The 12535-nt window shown below is 39.6% G+C and overlaps 1 protein-coding gene across 3 annotated transcripts in view; it reads right to left on the bottom strand.

Moving 5' to 3' along the window:
• Positions 1-8724, bottom strand: part of LOC121708943 — a 29398-nt gene extending 20674 nt beyond the window's left edge. The window contains exons 1-6 of one of the 3 annotated variants that reach the window (XM_042091930.1): positions 8594-8724; positions 7181-7489; positions 3736-4005; positions 3288-3395; positions 673-749; positions 155-181 (exon numbers count right to left, since the gene is read on the bottom strand). In XM_042091930.1, the coding sequence (XP_041947864.1) occupies positions 155-181; positions 673-749; positions 3288-3395; positions 3736-4005; positions 7181-7489; positions 8594-8642 (840 nt within the window). In that variant the 5' untranslated portion in view covers positions 8643-8724. Of the gene's footprint in view, positions 1-154; positions 182-672; positions 750-3287; positions 3396-3735; positions 4006-5224; positions 5250-7180; positions 7490-8593 lie in introns of those variants that run through there. The other 2 variants (XM_042091961.1, XM_042091944.1) reach the window with 2 other exon arrangements.
• Positions 8725-12535: the final 3811 nt, after the last annotated feature.

Below are 12535 nucleotides of genomic sequence, written 5' to 3'. Positions count from 1 at the left end.
GGTAAAGAAATGTCAAGTGTTAAATATAAATATGAGCAGTTTTTCAGAGGCGTCCCAAGACAGTGTTTTCACTCCCCGTCGCATTACTGTCTGGGGGATGGGGTTGAGTTCTGGTATAGATGGAGGTTAATGGTGGCTCTTCTCCTTCGGTATCCAGTTCTGGTATGTGTGGTCCGTGTCCCTGGGAGGAGGACAGGACAGCAGGGGAGGGAATGAGGAGTAAAGAGGCAGAAACACAAAGAAGAAAAGAAGTGCTGTCAACTGTGCCATAACTGGACTGTCCAGACATCTGATACTGGACAGGGGTATTTTTCCACAAGCCTTGAGCAAGGCGCCATTTACTGTCACACCATGCACACAATCTTCAGTGGCCACCCAGACTTGTCTGTTGTAACAGGAAATGGCTTGCGGCTAGCTGTGCTCTTGCTGCTCTGAGCCCACATAGCTCTGGTGAAAATAGATCAAATGCTTCTAACCCTGATGCTCATTACAAGAGGTACATCTGCTTACAGGGAGGATTAGTAGGCCTAAACCAATGTGCTTCAGTATGAGGCACTAACAATCTTTCACAGAAACACACCCATAGCCTACACAGATAAATGATCTTCCACGTTCTGAGATAAAACGAATGAGTGTTTGTCAGTAATATTCAGTTAGCCTTGTGATACTGACCTGTCTTAGCCTTATATCACTGTGTAATATCTCAGAGTACTGAACTTCAGTTTGTGGTTCTTCATTTGCAGATTGAGCTATAAGGTAAACAGACAAGTGTTATACTGAGGATATAGTCAGAAATACCACTGACCTTTTCACCAAGTCACAAACTGAAAGAAACTGACAAACACGTGAGATGCACTAGGCACTCACAAGAGAGTATAGATGTGATTTTTATGGAGTAGCTAAGGGAAGTGCTGCATGCTGTTATCCAAGGTCAGTTCAGTGTATCATAAACTGTAAACTTTATTTACTAACAACTTCTGCTTTGGCTTATGTTGACAGAGCAAACATAAGGGCATTATCTCCATTTAGGGAAGTGGCTATGGGATTTTTATGTTGTAGGTCTAGATCAGGGGTCTCAAACACCCGGCCCGCGGGCCAAATCCGGCCCGCGTCCTGCCCAATTCCGGCCCGCGACGTATGACAAAATAATAATGTAATCCGGCCCTTGAGGCTATTAATTGCGACAAACAACGATACTGCTTAAAACGATAGACGATAGATCCAGGTACGGTGACAAATCTCATTTGTAGGCCTACTCTGCTCCACTATGTGCAAGACATCCAGAGCTTGATTCAAACCCAAAATCGCTGCGCAAAGTTTTCAGGAAATACTTGTATTACACGCGAGAAACACAAAGACGTGCATATGTAATGACACGGAAGCGATGCAGGCCATAGTGTTGCAGAAATTGAAGCAGAAATTAAGCAGAAATAGGCCTACACCAAATGTTGAAAAACGTTCACGTGTGATGAAGTCTTAGGTAAGCTATGTTATTCACCTATTCTAATTCTGAAGAAGAATATCCTTTTGGAGATTATGATCGATCGTCTATGACAGTGATAGTCACGGTGCGTCATGGAATGGAGGTGCGTGTATACAACGGTGTCCACTAAGCATACCATGCTTGTTTCGACCCTCTGCCCAACATAGCTTGGAGGTTGCAGTGGTAATCGTGATGATAGTGTCCGTAATGGATGTGGTACAGACAGCAGGGCTAGTAGAAATAGGGCTCTAAAGAACTACAAAGTCACCCGCAATATGATGCGAACTTCTGGGTACTGCAGATTACCCGCGATAGGAACTGTTTGACCAGAATACTTTATTATAGGCCTATATTGTAGTAATCTATTACTAAACCACAGCATCTTAGGTGTTGGTATACATCTTAGGTGTTTTCCTGTTAATTTGTTATGTGGGTAATATGAAAAAAGGAAAGTAAACCTGCTTAAATATGTTCATCCAGTATTTACTGAAAGGTGCATAATTTGAGGTGCTTGCCATCCAGTGACAAATTAGATGGGTAAATTTACCCCCTTCATAAACTTTTGTTTTACTCAAAGATTTTTACATTTACAGTAGGACTTTATCTCTGACCACTTTCAAGCCATGGCCTTTTGAAATTTTGATATAAAAATCCAATGGTGTTGGCAATGGCTTTCTTAACCCTGATGCCTAGTTTGCCAGGTTTAAAAAAGTTATGAGAGGAAATATTTTTATTTGGTGTGAAACACACACACATACCTGTTTTTATGTTTTTCATTTATTTTATAATTTGTATTAATATTTATTTTATCATTATTTTATTTATAAGCTAAGGTTGCTAGCACAGGTGTCTAAAACTAGATAAAAACACTTGCACTTTCTGTTTGCAGTTTTGTGTGGTATTTGAAAAAAATAACATTGCATTTTCAGAAATAGCCGGCCCTCCAATCAGATGACGTTGGCAGAATTGGCCCCCAGCTCATTTGAGTTTGAGACCCCTGGTCTAGATGTTTAAGTACATCCAAGAAACTTATCCATGGCTGTACTACAGTTGTGTTCTCTGTCCTTAACGACTGTATTATCTAAATACAATTAATTTTGGTCCCAAAACATTCTACATTGTTTTTTTTACTACAAACATGTGTAACTGTAGCCAGTTGATACAGTAGCTGTTTAGTATGAAAACCTCCCCCCTCACGACAAAGGCTAGGTTCCATGGGTTCTAGACCCCTTGCTAGCATATCCATGTCCCAATCTGAGGTGCTGCAATCTGTGGGCTTCAGCCCTGGCAGGTGCAAGGCTGAGCTGCGCAGTCAACAGCACAAGGCTTGAGCATAGTATGGCCTGGTTGAAAATGTTTCTGTGAAATGGGTAATCTTTGAACACAGACTTTTTGGGAAATATTTTTATTTGTCATCTACCCCAAAGTTAGATAAGAGGATACATACCCTTTACTTGTACAACAACCCAGTTTTACACCATTAGCATAGCTAAGCATAAATCACTGGAAGTGGGTTAGACCAGTTAGCTTATAGCTAGCCTATAGCTAAAAGGGAGCTAGAGTTATAGCACGCACAGAGAAGAGGAGCTGTATCTTTTAATATAACTCTGGGGTTGACAGCAAACTCAAACGTTTGTGTTCTCGAATTTACCATAAAAAAGAAAATAATATTTTGTAAGGACACAATAAGAATTTAGAGATAATATAATAAAAAGTTTGAGAGAACTTCATAACTTTATAAAAAATAAAATGTTTTCATTATATGCATTCTTCTAACATGGAAAATGGACAAATAGCTACCTGCCTTGTATGTATTCGTTTCTCCTTTTCCTTAGAGACAGAAAAACTCCTCCAACTAATATAACACCGATAACACTCAAAACCATTATTATGCCGTGTTCTCGTCCTGCATCTGTCAAAAGAAAAACATTTTTAGTGTAATCAAGACATTTTATATAAATGTTCACATTGCATATATTGTGGTTGTTGCTATTAGGCTGAGATGAAGAATGTTAAAGAATATTGCAGTGGACTAGCAGTAGGCCTAGTAGTAGGGCCCAGATTTTCAATGTTCTGTCCCCTTTGGACTTTACTGTTGTTGGGCTTCAAGAACAATTTTAAAAATTCAGATCTGAAAGTGTGGTTATAAAGAGCCTCAAAAGTGATAAGTCTAGATAAAAGTCCAGATAAAAATGATCATTGTACGGTAGATATTTTCATCCAATTTACTTCAGAGCTTTTTGCTGTCATACCTGTAGATTTGAGACAGTGTTGTGTATCACTATGAGATAGGTGTGTTGTCTGATTAATGGCAGGGTTGGCAGCCACACAGTTATAAGTGGAGGAATCTTCAATTTCAAGAGGAAGACTGAGACTGATGTTGTTGTCAGGGTTACCGGTCTGGTTCAAACACACATTATCTTTATACCAGGCCAAAGTCATATTTTTGCCATTCTCCACAGAGCACCGCCACATACAGGAGCTTTCATCATCCTGTGACACCTGAGGTTGGGAAACTTCCTCTGGAAAAATTAAGAAATTGAAGTTCTGTCATGAGAAATGGACCAGCATGGATTAAAATGTTACAATCTAAGGATTGTTGACAGATTTAAAAAGATTTTGATTTTGACATTTGGCATGAGATTTTTAGCTGGATTCATTTGTCTTTTATTCTCAGATGTATGATACATGTTCTACTAGGGTGCTCTGTCCTATGTTTAATAACATTCACTGCTGCCGTACCTTTCTTCCTAATAGTATTCTTAACACATGAATTCACATGAAAGCTGACTTTAGGAGAAAAAATAAAGTGTCTGAAATCACTAACCATCTTCTATCTTCCTCAAGATAGAGTATTCCAGGTATCATGATACCAACCAAAAATCACCTAACCAAAAGAAAGCTTCTCACAACAGCACTTTTCAAAGTAAGGCAGATAGAGATTAATGATTAAGATTCAACCATTCTGCTGTTATATCTCTTACCCCGTGTTTCAGTTATTAGACTACAATTGCAGGCCACATGCTGTTTCATTAAACATACATACAATAGTATGCCTATGCTCTCACCATTTATCATTTTAATATTTCAATTTGTAATACGTTCACATCATTATAGGCATTACTTGGCATATTGTATTTGCTCTGTACCTTAGCACTTTCTGTAACACAAACTTCTGCTCTCTACAATTGCTACCATAAGGTACAGTAGTGTACCTATTTATTTGGCTACTGTCACACTCACATACAGTTTGCCCACGCAGAAACAATTCTGTTTGTATGTTCACACCAGGAACTTCTACATCGAGTTCGCCTTTGATAATGGCTAAAAATCCACAATGAGTAACATTAAAGAGCTGAAATGAAGACCAAAAAGTTGTCTGACAACAAAAAGTTGTTTCCAGAAATCAGTCATATCATTTTGCTTACCGCGGTTGCCATAGAAAGAGAGAAAGTATGGAAAAGGCCTATCTTTCACCTAATGTTAACTTACGACAGAATGTAACAATAGCCTTCATTCGTTTTCTGCTATAGAACACATCTAGCCTCCACTTTCCCCTTTTTAGCACAAATTTGGACTATCAACTGGTCTTTTCAATGTATTTCTGCCCAGAACCATTCGCTTTAAGCGGACAAAAAAGGCACCCTGTTATTTTCTAGCTGGGTTGTGGTTATAGTGCAGTTCAAACCACACCTGAGACACACATGTACAGTATGACGGAGGCAGTATGGCAGCTCTAACCTGTTAACATAGGCACTGAAATGAAAATCAACACACAACAGAACTGTTTCACCGCTGCGATGCAGGCAGTTTGTTCAAGCCGTAAAATGATGAGGTACATCCAGACCAGTACTTTTAAAGTATGTGAACAGACAGATGGACAGATAGATGGATGGATCTGATTAATACCCTTTTCCTTCCTTCCTGAGGGAAAGGGTAACAAAGAGACACCTCCATGAGCGAGTTGTTTGTCAAATGGGCATCATTTGCTTGTGTTTCCTTGAATTATGCCCACAACTCCATCAGACAGCTCAACAGTGGTGTTTGGCATCCCATAGTTCCCTCATACCCACAGTGGATGAGAACAAGTCAACAACAAAGACACCATCTTAGACACCTTGAGATACTCAAAAAGCATTACTGACTCTCACAACAACCATGTCTAAATGCCAATCCAACAGGGCTCTTCAGACATAGGCCCACTTGCTGGCTCCAAGAAAACCATCTTCAGCTATTTATGCCCTGTTGACTGTAGTGGCTTAAGTAGTCCCTTACATATTCCACAAACATCACACACATAATTAGGACAGAACAGGCGTTGCCTTCAATCAAAGAAAATGTTCTAACATGGTAACATGTTGGACAACAAAGCTTTTTGAATATTGAATCTCTTCAGCAACAATGCCCCATGGATACAATGTTTAGTATGTTAAAATCCAAAAGTTTGTGCTATGTAGGTCAGTGTATACAACATTCTGCAACAATACAAAATATAGCCTAGGTTAAGCATCCAGTGAAAACCTTGTTAACATGTCCATGGTGTCTGTTATGTTAAAGCAACACCAAAGAGTTTTTTGTACCTTAAAATAATGTTTCCAAAATCGTTTCAGTGGTTCATCAACTCGTAACAGGGTGAACGGCACTTCTGCATTCGCTTCGCGACCCTCTATCGGCTATAACCGCACTATGCAAGTTTGCCAGATTGGGTAGCGGATCTGTAGTTCGATGGAATGAGACAAAAGAAACTACAAATTTGACTTGCTTCTGATGTCGCAATACATCATACTTTCATAAAATCATGCAACGTACTCTACCCTGTCTGTAGACATCGTTATTTCCAAAGCCAGTGCTGGATAAACAAATAGCGTGCGTGCAACAGGAAAAGTGCTTTGGTGTTGCTTTAAGACATTTCAAGAGCAAAATAGCAAAGCAGTCAGTGTCATGGCTGAGGATTTCTGCTTTGGATCTATATTTTGACCAATGACAGTGACAGTGTCATATTCAGCAGACAGTAGCAGGTGAACAATGTTTGGAAGGGGACGGGGCCAGATAGATCCCAAATCCCGAAATAAGGGAGAACGAGATTTAGGGGTGTAATACGCTGGAGTCAGTCTTTAATTCCCATGCCCCCATAGTTCTTCAGTGCTTCAGCCATAACGTCTAACACTTTTTTAGCAGCCACAGACCACCAAGTTAAAACCAAAATCTAACAGACATGATTTGGTTGAGTTAGTTACAAAGTTTAACACCTATGTCCACTGGTATTATGTGTGTTTCTGATCCCCTTGTTTCTGCCACAAGTTTGGCACACTTTTTTTCTTCAAAGCGAATCGGTAACTAAAGAAAATCATACGCTCATATTCAGAATACAGTGTCTATTCAAGTAAATAAACATAAAGGCCTGACAAAATTGTTTACAGGGGGCCTAATGTGACATTGTATCCATATTCCTCTTCCCTTGGGTATCAGCAACAATGTAATGAAACATTCGTGATTTTTCGGTTGGAATCAAGCTTTGGGTTGCAATTTATTCTAAAGTTAATAATGAAAATCAAAAGGTAAAATAGGCTCTTGGTCCTAGACATTATAAGTTGGTCTAATAGGACTTTACAATATGAAATGATTTCATCAGTGTTGACACAAGGGATTATGAAAGAATAAATGTACTACTGTCACTACAAAAACGACATAACTTACCATATACAGTTAGCTGAAAATAGTAGTTTTTTCTCATGTTCTGGTCCACGGTGTCCTCTATGACATATTTGCCTGAGTCATCAGTGCTTAAGTTATGAAGAGAGAAGTATCCAGTCTCATGGTCCCAGCGCATATGATTTGTAAAAAGTTGGTCTTCAATTCTAAATTCGCTTTTAAAGACAATTGCAATGTTGTCTCTTCCTTCAATCTTCACATTGCCAAATTGAGAGATCTGTACGGGAAACATAAATGATCTTCCCTGAAGTCCGACATGTGAGATCCATTTTTGATTTTCAGAAGAACAGAATTCTAGACAGGGAAGCAAAATATGTAGGCCTATTAATTAACTGCCATCATGCTGTTTATTACATCTGAGCTGAAGGTACAAAAACAACTACAAAAACACAGATATATGTACTGTCAAACAGTCTGCATTGACATTTGCTAGATCATATTACTTGGTAAAGCCATTTCAGAAAATAAAGCAATATTATTAAGAAGACCTAAGCAATTCAGTAAAGGACTTAAGAATTCAGTTGTGTTTGTACTATTCTCCAAAAGTTGTCAGATAGTCTAATGACATTTGAGTAAATATTTCCATGCAGGTCATTGCTGTTTAATATAAACAGTTTTCTGTTGATGCAACCTGTTTTTAAAGTGATCTAGAGTCCAAGTGTACAAATGGTATTTCAATTTTGTCCCTCGAGTAGTAGTTTTCAGTACTCTTCCAATACTGTGTTTAATATAGAGGTAAGAGTAATGCAATGCAACCATTAGTTAATAACCAACAGCGTGTCACTGCTCAGTTGTCACTGAAACCATCCATGATAAAGTCGTCTGTTTTGGTTTGCCGTTTCTTTCTTTCAAAGGCAAAATACCATACACGGCAAAAATTTGTTTAGGCCTACATGCAAATGGATTGTGAAAGTGGTTCCACATGTTTAAACTGTCAGCTTCATTTTGAACAAAAAAAGGTAACTATTTCAATTTATAGCATTACACTGCACCAAGCAAGGATTATGAGCTAAAATATTCAGAATCGCTCCATAGAATAGTGGATTTATCCCAGATGGTGAATAGTGCAATGGAGCAGATGGTGGCAGAGCAGATAAGGTGAGGATAGTTTGCTTAACAAATAGTCCAAGCAACAAGGTCTCTACCAACACATTGGATCAGAATACAGTAACGCCATTGTAATGACCACATAACACATTTCTTTAACTTTATTCTATTTGTAGAGTAATTACATCAACAGGTACAATACAGAACAAATATTTGAGTAGACATAAACTAGTAGATATTCACTAAATAACCTTTCAGGCTATTTTGTTACCTGAACAGTTTTGTGTGATATCAAAGCATAAAGCCTACAAAACTAAAACATGAAACCTACAAAACTTCATGTTGACTTACCTCCACAGAAAAACAGCATAAAATAGATCACTTCCCAGCATATCCACATATTTATGTGATGGAGATTTCCCCTCTTTCACATCTCCGTAGTTTATAATGTTCTTTCCTCTAGAGCATAGATAGAACTGGAAACTGTGCCGTCTGTTAAGAGTGATGCGAGCGTTAGTCCGGAGCCCCCTGGTGGCTGGCTGCAGTACAATGTGTAACTCCGCCCATCCCCATGTATTTCAATGGCCAAGTAGCCAACTTTCCGTGTCACTTTTCTCACCTAAAACTATTTTTGTATCTACAACTTTTTATTCGAAAAAATTGTTTTCAAGATGCTTCAATACACACAATTTTTCAATTTTTGTTTACACCTATGATTGACAGCTGGCTGGCTGCAGACACAGCGCTTTGTCCATTATGTTTTACCGTCTATGCTGCAGACACGACCACGTCATCGCGCCCTTATTTTAACGACACCAGATTTCGACACATAATCTAACTTAAACTAGATGTACCGCAGAGCGGTACAAAATATGACCGCCGGCCAGTCCAGCACATTTTTTCCACAAAAATAAATCATGCTGAAAGGCCTATATGATTCTAACTGTCTCACTAAATTGCATTATCCACACTCAATTCTCACTAGTATCTGCTAGACAACAAGTACCAAAACATGATTAGTTCATAGATTTCACATGTAAAATTCATTTTATACAACCCCACCCCCTGTTCATAATTCTGAGAAATTCTTGAATTATGTGCATGTGTGCGTGTACACGTTTATGTTTATGTGTGTGGGTGTGCAGGGCTTAAAATTCATTTTTCAAAATGGGGGGGAATTCCCCCCTTAGGTTATTCATGTAGGGGGGATTTACACAATTTGGGGGGGAGGGGGGGACGATTCTGATACCAAGTCAAGAATTGCGATTTCAATACTTCGATACTTTTTTTAAAAAAGTGTTTGATTTTGGGGCCCCCACCACCCTGACGTCATCAGTAATATATACTGTAGTGGGATCCTTCACAACAGTGGACATCCTAGATTCTGCTTGACTCTCTCCACACACACAAACACACACTGAAAATGATAGCTTATGTGATGTGTTTCTATCATATATTTTTGAATTCATATAGAGTGTATTTATTTAATAATGCATTTTTTAAAGTATAGCATTTTACTAGTAATTACTACTAGCTAAACATATTTAGTCATTTGAATGCCTCATATTGACGTTTAACCTATAACACTTAGGCATATCTTTAATGTGGTGTGTAGGTCCAATTGAGTGCACATTGGTGATGAGTAGGTGTAATTGAGTGCCTGTCACTTTAAGAAAATACCTGAGAGTAATTCTATGGAGTAATTAGCCCCCCTTCAACCTGACGGGTTTAGGCTGTAGTCGCTAGTGAATAAAAGTTGTGCATAGTGCGGTATGTGTATGCAAATCATTATGTTTTCTATGTCATTAGATACAATAAATGTTGACATGTCGAAGACAATCTTTCTGGGATCAAGTGTTGACGTGACCTGAGATAGCAGGATAGTTACCAAGGAGCTCTTTCCAGATGTAAAAGTTTGCCATGGTAGCGTAGCCTATTTGCGTAAGCGCAAAGTGGTTCTCTCTCTCTCTCTCTCTCTCTCTCTCCGTGTGTGTGTGCGTCTGCATGAAGCTATGTTCAATTCAACTCGGTAGTTGATCAGTCCGGTCAATAGCACCGCATTCACGCCACTTAATGATTAGGCTATATTACATTACATTACATTACATTACATTTGGCTGACGCTTTTTAACCAAAGCGACTAACAACATGGTAAACAGTAAGTTTTAGAACAATTCTCACAATTTTAGGACAGTTTAAAAAAAACACATTAGAGTACAGTAAGAATAAGTGCGTCGGTGAGTGCTGTATTTTAACAGTTACTTGTCAGTTTAAACGGCTGGTGAGTGCTAGGATCAGTAAGACTTGTTGTAAGTGTTGCTATGAGAGTAGATGTTCTCTAAAGAGCTGGGTCTTCAGGAGTTTTTTGAACGTGGAAAAGGATGTCCCTGCCCTTGTAGGAACTGGCAGTGTGTTCCACCAACGAGGAACAACAGATGAGAAAAGTTTGGATTGGCTTGAGCGTACCGGTGGTAGAGCTAGACGTCGTTCGTCAGAGGAGCGCAGCGGTCTGGAGGTAGTGTAAGTCTGTATGAGGGCATTCAAGTAGGTGGGAGCAGAACCGGAGACTACTTTGTAGGCAAGCGTTAGAGACTTGAATTTGATGCGGGCCATAGGTAGCCAGTGTAGCTGGATGAGCAGCGGGGTAACATGTGCCCTTTTGGGTTGGTTGTAGACCAGGCGCGCCGCTGCGTTCTGGATCATCTGAAGTGGTTTCACTGCGCAGGCTGGGAGACCTGTCAGGAGGGCATTGCAGTAGTCGAGTCGTGAGATGACTATTGCCTGAACCAGAAGTTGGGTAGCATCTTGAGTCAAGTAAGTCCTGATTTTCCGTATGTTGTAGAGTGCGAAACGGCATGACCGGGCGACTGAGGCAACATGATCTGAGAAGTTTAGTTGGTTGTCGAGAACAACTCCTAGATTTCTTGCAGTCCTGGTCGGTGAAACAGACAGATATTAACGTCATCAGACAGGCTGTAAAAGTGTATGCGGGAATTTCTCGCATTATGATGGCTAGAGTTGCGGGACTTGAACAAATTATGCGCAATACCCGCAATCCCGCAGTGAAATTTAAGCCCTGGTGTGTGTGGGTGTGGGTGTGCGTGCCCACAAGTGTGTTTGCCTGCATATGTGTGTTTGTGCATGTGCATGCATGCGTACATATGTCTACTGTGTGAGTATGTGTCATACGTATGATTACTGTGAATGTATGTGTGTGCGTGTGTATCTGTTTATGCACATGTGTGCACATGGAATGGGTTAACATGACCCCTGGAGGCAAACATACGGAAAAAATTGGTCATCCTAGGCCCTACGGTTCTCAAGATATTCACAAAAACTGTGTCTGCCCTACCCTTCAGGGGGTCCAGTACAGTGGGGGGGCTACAGATCAAAACGAAAAACGATGGTTCCATGCTATCCATGTGGGGTTACATGCCAACCAAGTTTCGTGTACCCCGGTCTTTCAGTGTCCCGGGAATCCTTGTTGGTGTATTGCATTTGGAGGGTGTCATAATGATCCTACACTTTCAATTTCGTGCAGTTTTGACCATGTCAGCCAGAGATATTGTGATGAAAACACCTAATTTTTTGCTTTTTAATTTTTAACTAGGTGGCGCTATACATGAAATAAGTGGTAATGGGATGGGTTGACATGCCCCCTTAAGACCAACATACAAAGAAAAGGTGGACCTCCTAGGCCCTACGGTTCTCGAGATATTCACAGAAAACTGTCTCCGGCCACCTACAGGCCAGTTGGTGTTTAGTAACATAAATTAATTTATTGTGTGGCCCGCCATGAACGGAATTCCACGAAACTTGGCGTGCATTCAGAGGGTGTCACAATGATCCTACACTTCCAATTTCGTGCAGTTTTGACTATGTTAGGTCACAGATACCTGCGATTACAACACCTCATTTTTACTTTTTTGTGTTTAACTAAGTGGCGCTATACATGAAATGAGTGGTTATGGAATGGGTTGACATGGCCCCTTGAGATCAACATACAAAAAAAATGGTCCTCCTGGACCATTGTTCTCAAATTTACCATATAAAAAAGAAAAATACATTTTGTAAGGATACAGTAAGCATTTGGAGATAACTTAATACAAGTTTTATGTCATATGCATTCTTCTAAAATGGAAAATAGACAATTAGCTACCTGCCTTGTATGTATTCGTTTCTGTTCCTGTTCCTTAGAAACAGAAAAAGTACTCCAACTAATATAACACTGGCAACACCCAAAACCACAGAGATTATTATGGAGTCGTGTTTTCGTTCTTGGTCTGTTAAAAA

Source organism: Alosa sapidissima, chromosome 1, assembly GCF_018492685.1.
Source record: "Alosa sapidissima isolate fAloSap1 chromosome 1, fAloSap1.pri, whole genome shotgun sequence".
NCBI classification, from domain to species: Eukaryota; Metazoa; Chordata; class Actinopteri; order Clupeiformes; family Clupeidae; genus Alosa; species Alosa sapidissima.
Note: the sequence above shows the minus strand (reverse complement) of the source record. Positions and strands in the feature narration are given on the sequence as shown.